This window comes from Diospyros lotus, chromosome 12, assembly GCF_014633365.1.
Source record: "Diospyros lotus cultivar Yz01 chromosome 12, ASM1463336v1, whole genome shotgun sequence".
Taxonomy (NCBI): domain Eukaryota; kingdom Viridiplantae; phylum Streptophyta; class Magnoliopsida; order Ericales; family Ebenaceae; genus Diospyros; species Diospyros lotus.
Genome location: NC_068349.1, coordinates 36,943,344 through 36,957,190, shown reverse-complemented (window position 1 = coordinate 36,957,190; position 13,847 = coordinate 36,943,344). Strand labels below are relative to the sequence as shown.

At 36.5% G+C, this 13,847-nt stretch overlaps 1 protein-coding gene and 1 pseudogene across 1 annotated transcript; both read right to left on the bottom strand.

The window, feature by feature from the left end:
* Positions 1–2,900: 2,900 nt before the first annotated feature.
* On the bottom strand, positions 2,901–7,080 carry LOC127787654 (uncharacterized; annotated as a pseudogene).
* A 2,895-nt stretch (positions 7,081–9,975) lies between these two features.
* LOC127787653 (uncharacterized) lies at positions 9,976–13,518 on the bottom strand. Its single transcript, XM_052315712.1, has 6 exons — positions 13,277–13,518; positions 12,623–13,176; positions 11,215–11,410; positions 11,036–11,100; positions 10,725–10,935; positions 9,976–10,618 (listed from the first exon to the last, which is right to left on the bottom strand). Exons 1-6 carry the CDS (start codon positions 13,439–13,441, stop codon positions 10,274–10,276), a joined length of 1,536 nt encoding a protein of 511 aa, XP_052171672.1. The 5' UTR covers positions 13,442–13,518; the 3' UTR covers positions 9,976–10,273.
* Positions 13,519–13,847: the final 329 nt, after the last annotated feature.

The following is a 13,847-nucleotide window of genomic DNA, read 5'->3' as shown; positions in this document are numbered from 1 at the left end:
CTAGTCAAGTTCATACAGTCTCACGTCGATGTTAGAATATAGGTCAGTTAGGATAACGAGGCAACTTGGCTTTAATTTGTTCCCAACCACCCATCATATCAAATAATTTTCCAAGTCGACTTCACTTTCAGCCCCATTAATTAATTAAATGAGATGAAAATGATAGAAAAACCATAATGGTTTTGTTTGCTAGGAGGGTATGGTTGAAGAAGTCGTTAAAAGATTAAAAATGTTTAAGGTAATTTTTTAAATTAAAAATATGTAATTTTTCTCCAATTGTGGGAGAAGGGTCCCAAAGCACAAACAAAATAACTTCGATAATCAAAAATCTATCCGAGAGTTATGTGAGAAGAATAAACATTATGTATAAAATTTTTAATTCTAATGCATTTTAAAATTTTAAGATAAATATTATTTATAAAAATTCTGATCCCAACCGATCTCAAGATATTAAAATAAATATTATTTAGACGAATTCTAATTCTAGAAGATTTGAAAGACCTCCGTATTCCTATATAAATAAATGAGTTTTTATTTCAAAAGAGGTATATCTTTGATACTAATTTTAATACGACATTCAAGTATTCAGTATCTAATTTAAATATCGGAGTGTTTGCATAAGAACTTTTCACAACCTCTAATCATTTTCTTTCTTGTACAGTTCGAACGATTTGACGCCGATGTTTATTCTAGATAAATTCATTGTTGTGTTGAAACAACATTTGGTATTTTAAATTCTTCTTTTTTTTTATTTATTTTGATTTGGACAAATTTTATAGACTACACTTAAATTTAGCTATAAAAAAAAAAAAAAGTTTCAAATGACATTCATATAAGTGTGTGATGGAGTTATTCACTACATATTGTCACGTGACACATTAACATTCAATTTGGACGTATGAAGACAATTTCAATACTGTTAATACTTACCACTTTAAACGAGACTCATTGAAGATCCATTTGCATCCTTAGGCATGCTTAATGCTTAACTTAGGATCTACGCAAAGCCAAATTTGGGCACTAGATTTGAAGGTTATGCCATGTGTAGCAGCGTGCAAAAGTTCAGTTTTATCAAAATAATTGAATTAAATTAATTAAAATTATCGGTTCGATTTGATTTTAGTTAAGGCCAAGTTTGATTTGGTTATCAAATTTGATAATTTTAATTTAATTTAGTTTTTATATTAAAAAATTAAAATAATCGAACTAACCGAAAATTTTAATTTCTTTTGAATTTTTTGTTTTGTTTTGGTTTTTTTTTTTTTCATTTTGTTTCAATTTGTTCAATTCGATTTTTTGTGTTTATTTATTTAGTCTCTTTCAATTTTTTCGATCAGTTTGGTATTTTCCGTATGTGTTTGATTTTTTTGATTTTTGATTTATTCAATCAATTTGATTCAATTTCTTATATAATTTTGATTTTATTCAATTTTAACATTTTAGTCCGTTCAACAATCAAACTAATCGAACGCTCATCCTTCGACTATCACGGGATTAGGCGGTAACACCTAAATATTTTGGCTGTGACACCCACTAAAATTTAGAACATGCTATTTGTATAGAAGCATTCTTACAAAATGTTTTACAGGGGTGATATATCACGATATATCACCATATTTTGACATCAAATTATTGCGATATGTGTTCATCCCCTTCTCCCTCTCTCTCATCCCTCTCCCCCCTTTCATCGCTGTAATCGACCACTCGTCGTCGTTTTTCGCCTCAGCCGCCTCCAAGGTTGTTAAAATCGGGATTTTAAGTGGGATCGAAAAAGTGTCCATAAAATCGGATCGTAAAATCGTAAGATTTTAGAGATAATTAAAAATACCCTTCAATTTTTGTAAATATATGTTTATAATAACATAATTTTGCAGAAAATAAATTAATATCTTTTAATAACCTGATTATTCCTTATTATAGTTCAAAAGATGATACTTTCAAAATATAGTTCAAAAACTAGCAGGTTGGTATAGACAATTTAGAGGCAAAATATAGGTAATTTAGAGATAAAATATAGCTTAAAATTCTTTAGAGGATTCTTTCAACGTCTTCCATTAGATTTATGTTGCATTTTTTTCTTGATTTAACATTGATTAAATCAAGTAAAATCCCAATTTGGGGTTTGGTGGTCCATTAATTAATTACTTGTTTGTCTTGATTTACTTATGCAATCAATGTTAAATCAAGTAAAAATTATAATTTAAATCAAGTAAATTGAAACTTATGCAATTAATGTTAGATGTTATGTGACATTGGAACTTATAAAATCAATATTAAATCAAATTCCAATTTAGAGGTAAAATATAACAATTCATTGCATAAGTTCCAATGTCAGATGCTATGTGACATTGAGACGTTGGAAACATCCTCTAAATTGCAACTTAAATCAATGAAGGTCTTTGAATCGTAAAATCGTTTGGGAATCTCTAAAACGTAAAATTGTAAAATCGTATATGTAAAATCGAGATTTTATAGGATTTTATCATAAATTGGATTTTACACGGGATTTGAATTGTTTAGGGGTCTTCAAATCGTAAAATCGTACACGTAAAATCGGGATTTTAACAACTATGGCCGCCTCGCTTGCTTTCGCCTCGTTGCTACAACCTCTATCGCCTCGCCCTGTCGCCTCTGCAGCCTTGTCGCATCGCCTCGCCTCTTCCGTCTCCTCTCGTTTTGCTGCTGGGGCTGACAATGTGAGAGGAAGAGCGAGAGAGACATAGAGGGAGAGAGAGATGGTATTACAGGGGCAAAATGGGTCATTTGGATCATTTATTGTAGGGACAAAATAGGTATTTCATTGCCCTATAAGTGATTCTGTAATCCCCTTTGTACAAATAGCATGACCCCTAAAATTTTTCCTAACATCAATTCCATTCTCTAACCTAATGCTATGGTGTCTAAGTACATGTTATTGCAATTACATTTGATCCAGAAAACAGGTTCACACCACACACAATGCATGATCCTAATATGTTTGCACTGGCTTCCCACATCTCAACCTGCTTCCTTGGCCTTTCTTTTCTCTCCAGAAAAGCCTCCAGTTCACGGCGGTGATACGACGGAGGCAGTGAGCACGGCCCTATCTCCGCCGAGGCTTTCACCATGGATTCCACCTGGAACTTGCGCCGAACCCCCTTGGCTCTGCAAGCCATGCGCTCCAAGCACATCAGGCCGATCTCTTCAGGCACAGTGGGCTTGTATTTCAAGAGCTTTCCATACTCGTTCAGCAAGTGAAACATGTAGTCGTATATGTACTTCATTTTCAGCTTTTCTTGTATCTATCTGCTTCCCGCCTTGTCGATCCTTTGGGCCTGCAGATGAACACAGTACGTCCGACGTGATGATGATAATTCTAAATTATAAACCTTAAATCTTAATTAAATCACGTGTTGGTGTTTGTTTGTTGTTGAGATCGACCTTTTCTGGGTGCTTGTTTCCCCAATCGACGACGAATTTTATCGACTGGCACAGATTGTGCTTGTTCACCAGCCAGTAGTGAACCGCTGGAAGCAAGTCTCTGGTGAATGTACTTCTCGCTCACCAACCACGCATTGCCTTCTGCATAAATCTTATACCTAATCCAACGAGATCAGATGGATCAACAACAATAACAATAACAAAAACCTATTTTTATTTCGGGAAATTCTATTCATAGTCGTATTTTTGCTCGCCACATCCCATCAAATTCCACAATAATTTTAAAATTCTTATTTTACCCCTCTCACAGCCCACAACCCACTTTCTCCTCTGATCACCCTCGACCGCCGACCGCCGACCGCCAACCTCCGCCTCGCCTCTCTCTTTCTCTCCTGCATGCACACACACACACAAACAAACACATACATACATACATATATATATATATATATACACATACATGTGACCGCCATGGCCAACCCACACACATTCTCTCTCTCTATATGCAAAGGCATATACACACATGAAAAGCGTGGCCGCGGCCATGGCAGCAGTCGAGAAACCCAAGTCGGGCCCGAGTGGCCCGAGTCGGGGAACGATGGGTTCCCAGACTATTGGTAGTCGGGGAAAACATTTTTTTTGGGATATTTTAATTAATTTTTTTATTATAATAAAATAAAATAAATTTTTTAAAAAATACAAATAAATAAAATTTAAATATATTCATTTTAAGTAATTATAATTTAACTAATTTTAAATTTTAAATCATCGTGTTAAATTTTTAATACTTAAAAAAATTTAAAATTAGTTAATTTATATTATTGAATTACTTAAAGATACACATATCTAAAAATCTTATCATCATTTAAAATAAATTATTTTTAAATATATGTATCTTTACCTAATTCAATAAGATAAATTAATTAATTTTAAAAAAAATTTAATAAGATAAATTAATTAATTTTAAATTTTTTTAAGTATAAACAATTCAACACTTAATTAAGATGATTTAAAATTTAAAATTAGTTAATTTATAATTACTTAAAATACATATATTTAGAATTTATTTATTTGTATTATTTTTTTAATTTTTTATTTTATTTTATTATAATAAAATAAATTTAATTAAAATAAAAAATAAAAGCATCTTCCCTTATTGCCAGCATTCGGAGAAAGCTAGTTCCATTTCCGTGGCTGCCTTGGTCACAACCATGCGTGTGTATATATATATATATATATATATCTGTGTGTGTGTGTCTATTCGGGGAATAGAGAGAAAGAGTGTGTGGGCCAACCCACCTCGCTGCCATCACGCAGAGAAAGAGAGTGTGTGTGTGGTCGACCTAGCAATGACGTCTGTATATATATATATATATATATATATATATATATATATATGTGTGTGTGTGTGTGTGTGTGTGTGTTTTTGTGTGTATATGGTGTGAGAGAGAAAGAGAGACATGAGACAGCGGCTAAGGTGATCGGAGAAAAGAGTGGGTTGTGCTATGGGGGCTAAAATAGATATAAAATAGATATTTTAAAATTATTGGACGATTTGATGGGATGTGAGCTGTGAAGAGTCATTCTATGGGTTGTGGATAGGATTTCCCTTTCATTTCGAGTCCAGAAGAAATCAAGCATCCAGACTGACCTGCAATCGCACTGCTTTGCCAGCCTCGTGTTCCTGAAGCCTTTCTGCGATTCGCGGCGCCATGACTGCAATTGAGGTTACAGATCGAATGATTGAACACTTTGATGGTCTTATATTCGTAGAAATTAATGATTCAGAGAACGAATTAAGAGGGTTTCATTTCTTGATTACCAAGTCATAGATACGAGCATTCTAGTCTTGGCTGTCAGTGACATTGCACTTGGCGAGGTCTCTTCTCATGGCATTGCCTACGAAGATGTTGCCTTTCCAATAGGCGTAGGGCTTCCTGTCCTTCCACTTTATCAGATGGTTGCCTCCTTCCAGCTCCTTCTTCAAGGTTTCCAATGGCGGGGCATTGATCTCAGCCCTGTAAACGTGATGAAATATGACTTGTTAATGCTTGTGGTCAAACTTAAAATCAAACTAAAAATAGATCTATTCAAGTTGGGTATTTTTTTTAACTCAACTCAATTTTAGATATTATTTATTTGAAATTGAGTGACATTGGGCTGACTTCAAATTATAGTAACTTACCCCTACTAATACTAACCAAATTTAACCTAAGATTGAATCGAAACTAACTCGAACTACAACCACCTTTCTTAATAAAAGAAAGAAAGGTGATATTTAAGCCGATTCAACTAAGTTAGTTGAATGAATTGGTTGACAAGGGCATAATTTATTTTTTTCTGATTGATAAACAAACAAGGAAGGAATAATCATTTTACCCTTGTCAGCTAACTTAATTAACGACTTACGTTGCCCCATATACGAGGGTGGTAATAAAATTGAAAAACGCACTGTCAATCACCATCGGCCACCTGACCCCCTCATTCCCATCGACCAACATATCAAAAAACTAGTAACATCCAATAAGTGAATCTCCATAGATCTAAGCTTAGACTTTAAGCCAAACCCACACCCGTGTAAAAGCACTGGTAGTTTCCACCATGGCCGGTGGTTTCTAGTGATGAAATCCAATCATCCGACACCTTTATCCCTATCGACCAATGTATCAAAAAACCAGCAAGAGAAGGAAGAAAAGAGAGGAGATAAGACATAAGAGATGAGAGATGAGACAAAATTCGTGGGCGGTCAAACGACGGGGGCAATCGATAGCCGCTTGCAATGATGATGGCCGTGGTGAGCGCGATCGACAACCAAGCCTTGAGAAGGAAGAAAAGAGAGGAAAAATGAGAGACAAGATATGTTGTTGTGTGTGAGATTGGAACGGGGAGGGGGGAAGTGTTTTTTTTGTATTTTGGCTGAAAACACCCAAAGTTATTTTAGGTATTTTTTATAAATTTTTTTTCTTGTTTTAAAAAATGAAGTAAACGTATTTTAAAAAATTGATTATAATTTTTTTTTTGTTTTTGAAAATATGTTTTTAAAAATAATAAAATAAATGAATATTTAATATTTAAAAAAATTAAAAACTTAAAACAACTTAAAAATAACAAAAAGAATGCAATCTTAACTTCTTTTAACGACAACTACACGACAAAAATGAGGGCTCACCAACTCCAGAAGGACCAATCGGGGAAGAGGATGTCCAAGGTAGAATTGTTCCGGCAATAATGGAACAATGGTGGCGGCGGAGTGGCATGCTCTCCCTCGTACTCGCTCTTCAAGATGGACGGATGGTCGTCACACTGGAACATCAGATCCAACTCTGGCAGTCGGCCGAGATACAGCCTCAGGAGCTGTAAAATCCCCCAAATCGTGAACACATCTCTCGTTTGATAAGCTAGACGATACTTGTCGATGTAAACTTTCCCGTTCCCTAACACAAGCCTAAAATTTGCTTTCCTTTTAGCATTTTCCACCATCTCTCTTGTGATCCCACTTTCCTTCCATGGCCGCAGATCTTCGTGGATCCACCGGAAGTACTCCGGGCATTTCCCGGCGTCGGCTCTGTACACTGTTTTGATCGAATGATTCGCCGGACAAGACTTGTGATGCTGGCGGCCGGAACAGTTGAGGAAGTATTCGATTCTCTTCAGCTGCATTACGGGGCTCTGGGAGGTCGAAAATGAAAATGCCCTCTGCCATGGAGAACCCGAAAGGATGGACTGGGAACAGCTTTCCCGGAAAGTTTGTGAGAAATTTTCTCGGAAAATAATTGCAGCCAGTATTAATCTAAATATGGAGGATACTGTAGGAGAGACTTACAAGTCTAATCAATTGAGACTCGATTATGATGCCGATGAGGGCCGCAATGGCGAAGAGAGAAGCGATTGTTAGATCCCCTTTCCTCGATCCCCGCCCGCCGGCGATTAATTTTCTACGGAAAATCCAAGGTAAGAACCCATGAGATGATTGAACGTTTCTTTCCATTGCTCTCCAGGAACTATAAGAAGGCACTGAAACTGCACACACACACACACACATATATATATATACACACAAACACATATATATATATACACACACAACTCTGATTGAATCAAAGCTTCATGCATGAACATATCGAATCATTTCCTTTTTCAGCTGATGGATTAATGATCATTGACATTAATTACACAATATAATCTCTTAATTACCTGCAATCCTCTCAAAAGATTGCTGCCTTTTCTAAAGAAGATTGAATCGCTATTATCTGGAAAACAAAAAAGGAAAAGATCATCAATCTTGACGACGGATTCAACAAAATGAAGCCGAATATATGTATAAGATCAAAGATAATATATATATCTCCTATACATACATACCTCAGTGCCTTTCCCGCTTCCATTTTCACCCAAGCTCTCTGGCGGATTGCAGAAGGGAAAGCGAGAGAAAATTTTCTTCAGATAATTTTCCCGGAAAAGAAAATTTCGACAAGTCTACGGTATTTTCTCGATCTATCTTTCATATCCATGTCCCATTTACACCCAAAAGGCAACCATTTTTGGTCAGCTATCATATTCTTTCAATACCAAAAATGGCACCGATCGATTGGGCTGAAGAAATTAAAGGCAATGGCTTGAAGCAGAATAACTTCCATTCATTGGGATCAATCTGGATGAGCAATGTTTCTCTTGTGCCCTAACTACCAGGCTTCATGCCGATCAGTTGTGTGTGTGTATGTATGTATACATGTGTTCATACATATAGTAGATATATACATACAGATATATATATATATATGTGTGTGTGTTTGTGTCTCTATATATACGTATGAATATATTATTGACTTGGTCAATCAATTTATCTAAATCTAGCGCCCGGGGGGATTGGGTCTGTTTGGTGTTTCTCCTATGGTGCACGTAGATGCTTGCCGACGTCGTTTTGTCATTTTCGAGATATTTTTTATGTTATAATGCTGATAAATACAATATATATATATATATATATTTCTGAATTGTTTATGTAATTTTAAAAATATTTTAGAGCCATTCCATAATATTAGAAAAATATTGAACATCCGAACCTATGAAAAAGTTAAAGATGAAAAAAGTCATGTCTCTTGGTTTATTTTTAATTAAATAACTATTTTTTTATAATTTTTAATATTAAAAATTATATTTACAAAAAAATCACTATATTCATTTTATTTATGTATTTTCATGCGTTTACATTTTTTATTTTTTTTAAAAAAATTAATTTTCTATTTTCATTATGTATTGCATATGTTTCTTATTTCTGTTTTTGTGCAATCTAGGTTGTCATTTTGTTTGTTTATGTTGCAAAAATAGTGTTAATAAATGCAATGTTAGATAATTGAGTGTACTATTATATTATGCTTATTAATGTTAAATAGATAACTAGTGTTTGGTTAATATTTTCTTATTGTGTTCTAGATATATAAAATAATAAAAGTGATGGGTACCTTATAAGTGTTTTTATACACTTAGATTAGGCTAAGGAATTTAGCATTTATTCTATTAATGAGCACAATTTCTATTTCAATTTGTTCAATTTTTGGCCATGTAGGTGCAAAGCATGTGTTGAAAACACTTGGAGCAAAAAGTGATGATGTTGTCACATTTTTGGAGCTAAAGTGGGCATTAAAGGCAAGATCAAAGGTTCACTCGAGATCGAGATTGATGAGGTCGCAAAACATCGAAAGAAGAACGTCATTGGTGAAGTGTTGGAAATAAAGGAGAAACGGCTCACGATGTTATCACGCAAAGTATTGTGTGGTAGGATCGTGATAAGAATTCATTTCTGTGACTTACAGTGTTATCACACAAAGCATACTGTGGAAGGGTAGTGGCTGTTTTAACTTCTAGTGGCTCATGGCCTTATTGCAGAAAACATTCTGTGGTAAGGTCGTGGTTGGAAAAGTATTCCGTGGCTCACAGTCCTGCTGCAACATGCATTCTGTGGTAAGACCGTAGTAAGGCACAGAACATCACGAAAAATATCGTTTTAAGTCCGTTTCCTTCCAAATTAAGTAGAGATGAGCTCTTTCAAGGGGCACGACTTTGAAGACCTAGAAACCACTATAAAAATAGAGGTTTTTGGAGGATTGAGGGGCGGTTAACAAAGAGAAAGGCAAGTCGAGGAAGGAAGCAGGGGATTTTCTTGAAGAACTTCAGTTTTGGTTGAATTTTTATGTTCTTTCTTCTATCCCACATCATGAACTCCGTTTTTATTATTTTTTCATTGGTTAAAATTATGCTAGGCTAAGTACTTTGTGGCTAGGGTGATTGATAAAATCTAGTTCAATGATGGTTTAATTAAAAGCATTCGGGTTTTTATCATATTCTTGTCTTTCGAGTTGACTGTTTATTATGCACTAATTCTGTTTTGATGTTTGGTCGCCATTAGAATGTGTTTGTAATTTATATTGCTTTCGAGAGATTCAATATAGATTAACACTTGGTAAAAAATGATGTAAGATTCGATAATAGGTAGAGATACCGTTATATCTTGTGAAATCTTATTTAGATGATCATTGTAGATAAATGCATGTTTGTATATTTGTAGATTAATTAAAGATAATTAAGCTTATATGTAACCCATCAAATTGACATCGACATAATACTTATCTGACCACTCGACCTATGTTCTGGGGGCAATCAAACGCTCATACTTAATCTCGACTATCGCGGGATTAGGTGGTAACACCTAAATATTTTGGCTGCGACGCCCACTAAAATTTTTCCTAACATCAATTCAATTCTCTAACCCAATGCTATGGTGTCTAAATATATGTTGTTGCAACTACATTTGATCTAGAAAACTGGTTTACACCACACACACAATGCATGATCCTCAGATGTCTGCACTGGCTTCCCACATCTCAACCTGCTTCCTTAGCCTTTCTTTTCTCTCCAGAAAAGCCTCCAGTTCAGGGCGGCGATACGGCAGAGGCAGCGAGCATGACCCTATCTCCGCCGGGGCTTTCACCATGGATTCTACCTGGAACTTGCGTTGAACCCTCTTGGCTCTGCAAGCCATGCGCTCTAAGCACATTGGGGTGATCCCTTCGGGCACAGTGGGCTTGTATTTCAAGAGCTTTCCATACTCGTTTAGCAAGTGAAACATGTAGTCGTATATGTACTTCATCTTCAGCTTTTCTTGTATGTATCTACTTCCCGCCTTGCCGATCCTTTGGGCCTGTAGATGAACATAGTACGTTCGACGTGATGATGATAATTCTAAACTCTAAACCTTAATTCTTAATTAAATCATGTCTTGGTGTTTGTTTGTTGTTGAGATCAACCTTTTCCGGGTGCTTGTTTCCCCAATCGACGACGAATTTCAACGACTGGCACAGATGGTGCTTGTTCACCGGCCAGTAGTGAACTGTCGGAAGCAAGTCTCTGGTGAAGAAATCAAAGTACTGAGGCCTTATGAATAAACTCATCGAATCGCACGCTAGAATGTACTTCTCGCTCACCGACCACGCATTACCTTCTGCATAAATCTTATACCTAATCCAACGAGATCAGATCATAGATTAGATTTATCAACAACAACAACAAAAGCTTAATTTCATTTTGAGTCTAAAAGAAACCAAGAATCCAGACGGACCTGTAATCGCACTGCTTTGCCAGCCTCGTGTTCTTGAAGCCTTTCTGCGATTCGCGGGGCCATGACTGCAATTGAGGTTACAGATCGGATGATTGAACACTTTGATCGTCTTGTATTCGTAGAAATTAATGATTCGGAGAATGAATTAAGCTAGGGCTAGGGTTTCGTTTCTTGATTACCAGGTGATAGATTCGAGCATTCCAGTCTTGGTTGTCGGTTACATTGCACTTGGCGAGGTCTCTTCTCATGGGATTGCCGACGAAGATGTTGCCTTTCCAGTAGGCGTAGGGCTTTCTGTCCTTCCACTTTATTAGATGGTTTCCTCTTTCCAGCTCCTTCTTCAAGGTTTCCCATGGCGGGATGTTGATCTCAACCCTGTAAACGTGATGAAATTTGACTTGTTAATGCTTGTGGTTAGATTTAAAATCAAACTGAAAAATAGATCTATTCAAGTTGGTATTTTTTTTAACTCAACCCAATTTTCGATATTATTTATTTGAATTTGAGTGACGTTGGGCCAAGTTCAATTTATAGTAACTTATCCCGACTAATACTAACCAAATCTAACCTAAGATTGAATCAAAACTAACTCGACCTACAACCATCTTCCTTAATGAAAGAAAGAAAGATATATTTAGATAGACTCGAGTAAGTTAGTTAACTGAATTGGTTGATAAGGGCAAATTTTTTTTTTTTTTTTCGATTGATAAACAAACAAGGAAGGAATAGTCATTTTACCATTGTCGGCTAACTTAATCAACGACTTAAGTTGGCCCATATATGAGGGTGGTAATAAAATTGAAAAACGCATTGTTAGTTACTATCGGCCACCATAACCAGTGGTTTTTGGATATTAAAGGCAACCACCCGGCACTCTCATCTCCATCGACCAACATACAAAAAAATCAGCAACATTCAATGGTCAAAATTCTATAGATCTAAGTTTAAACTTTTGGTCAAACTCACACCCGTGTAAATGCACTGGTAGTTGCCACTGGCCACTGTAGACGATGGTTTCCGACGAAGAAATCCAACCACCCGACACCCTTTATCCCTATCGACTAACATACCCAAAAACCAGCAAGAGAAGAGAGGAGATAGGAGACAAAATCATTGGGCGGTCGAATGAAGGGGGGCATCAACAGCAGCTCGCAACTGTGGCGAGCACGATAGACAGTCTAGCCTTGAGAAGGAAGAGAAAAGAGGAGAAATGAGAGAAGAGATGAAAGAGACGAGATATGCTATTGTGTGTGAGATTGGGGAGGGGGGTGGGAGTGCTTTCAATGTTTTGGTGTTTTCGATGTATTTTGGCTAAAAACACCCAAAAGTTATTTTGGGTTTTCTTTATAATTTTTTTTTATTTTTAAAAATACATTTTTAAAAATAGTAAAGTAAATGCGTTGTATTTTGAAAAATTGATTATAAATTTTTTTCTTATTTTTAAAAATACATTTTGAAAATAAAGAAGTTAATGCATCTTTAGTATTTTAAAAAATTAAAAACTTAAAATGGACTAAAAAAAACGAAGAGAACTAACCTATTAACAACTCCTTTCATGACAAGCACACAGTAAGAAGAAGGGCTTACCAACCCCAGAAAGACCAGTCGGGGAAGACGATGTCCAAGGTAGAATTGTTCCCGCAATAATGGAACAATGGCGGTGGCGGAGTGGCATGCTCTCCCTCGTACTTGCTCTTCAAGATGGACGGTCGGTCGTTGCACTGGAACATCAGATCCAAGTCCGGCAGCCGGCCGGGATACAGCCTTAGAAGCTGTAGAATCCCCCAAATCGTGAACACATCTCTCGTTTGATAAGCCGGTCGATACTTGTCAATGTAAACTTTCCCGTTCACTACCACAAGCCTAAAATGTGCTTCCCTTTTAGCATTTTCCACCATCTCTCTTGTGATCCCACTTTCCTTCCATGGCCGCAGATCTTCGTAGATCCACCGGAAGTACTCCGGGCATTTCCCGGCGTCAGCTCTGTACGCTGTTTTGATCGGATGATTCACCGGACAAGACTTGTGATCCTGGCGGCCGGAACAGTTGAGGAAGTATTCGATTCTCTTCGGCTGCATTACGGGGCTCTGGGATGTCGGAAATGAAAATGCCCTCTGCCATGAAGAACCCGAAAGGATGGACTGGGAACAGTTTTCCCGGAAAGTTTGTGAGAAATTTTCCCCGAAAATAATTGCAGCCAGTATTAATCTAAATATGGAGGATACTGTAGGAGAGACTTACACGTCTAATCAATTGAAACACGATTATGATGCCGATGAGGGCCACAATGGCGAAGAGAAAAGCGATTGTTAGGGCCCCTTTCTTCGATCCCCGCCCGCCGGCGATTAATTTTCTACGGAAAATCCAAGGTAAGAACCCATGAGATGATTGAACGTCTCCTTCCATAGCTTTCCAGGGTGCCTCAGGAACTATAAGAAGGCACTGAAACTACATATATATATATGTACATATATGTACACAACTCAGATTGAATCAAAGCTTCCACGCATGAACATATCGAATCATTTCCCTTTTCAGCTGATGGATTAATGATCGTTGACATTAATTACACAATATAATCTTTCTGTTCTTTGGATCTTAATTTCCTGCAATCCTTGAAGAAGTCCAACCACCATTGTTTGGCAATGGGTTTTGTCTTGTTAGGCAAAGAAGGCTGTTTAGGCATGTTAGGGAATTAGGATGCTTAACTTGTTAGGAAGGTTTGGCAACCTTGGCTTATTAGGGAGTTTGGCAGGAAGTTTGGCATGCTTCGCATTATCAGGCGGGTACCATTGGACTAAGCTTCTCCTCC

Coding starts and splice junctions, on each gene's coding strand:
- LOC127787653 (XM_052315712.1), bottom strand. CDS start 13,441: ATGGAAGGAGACGTTCAATCATCTCATGGGTTCTTACCTTGGATTTTC. Junction 13,177..13,276: donor TGTTTCAATTGATTAGACGT/GTAAGTCTCTCC, acceptor AACTGTTCCCAG/TCCATCCTTTCGGGTTCTTC. Junction 11,101..11,214: donor ATGCTCGAATCTATCACCTG/GTAATCAAGAAA, acceptor CCTCAATTGCAG/TCATGGCCCCGCGAATCGCA.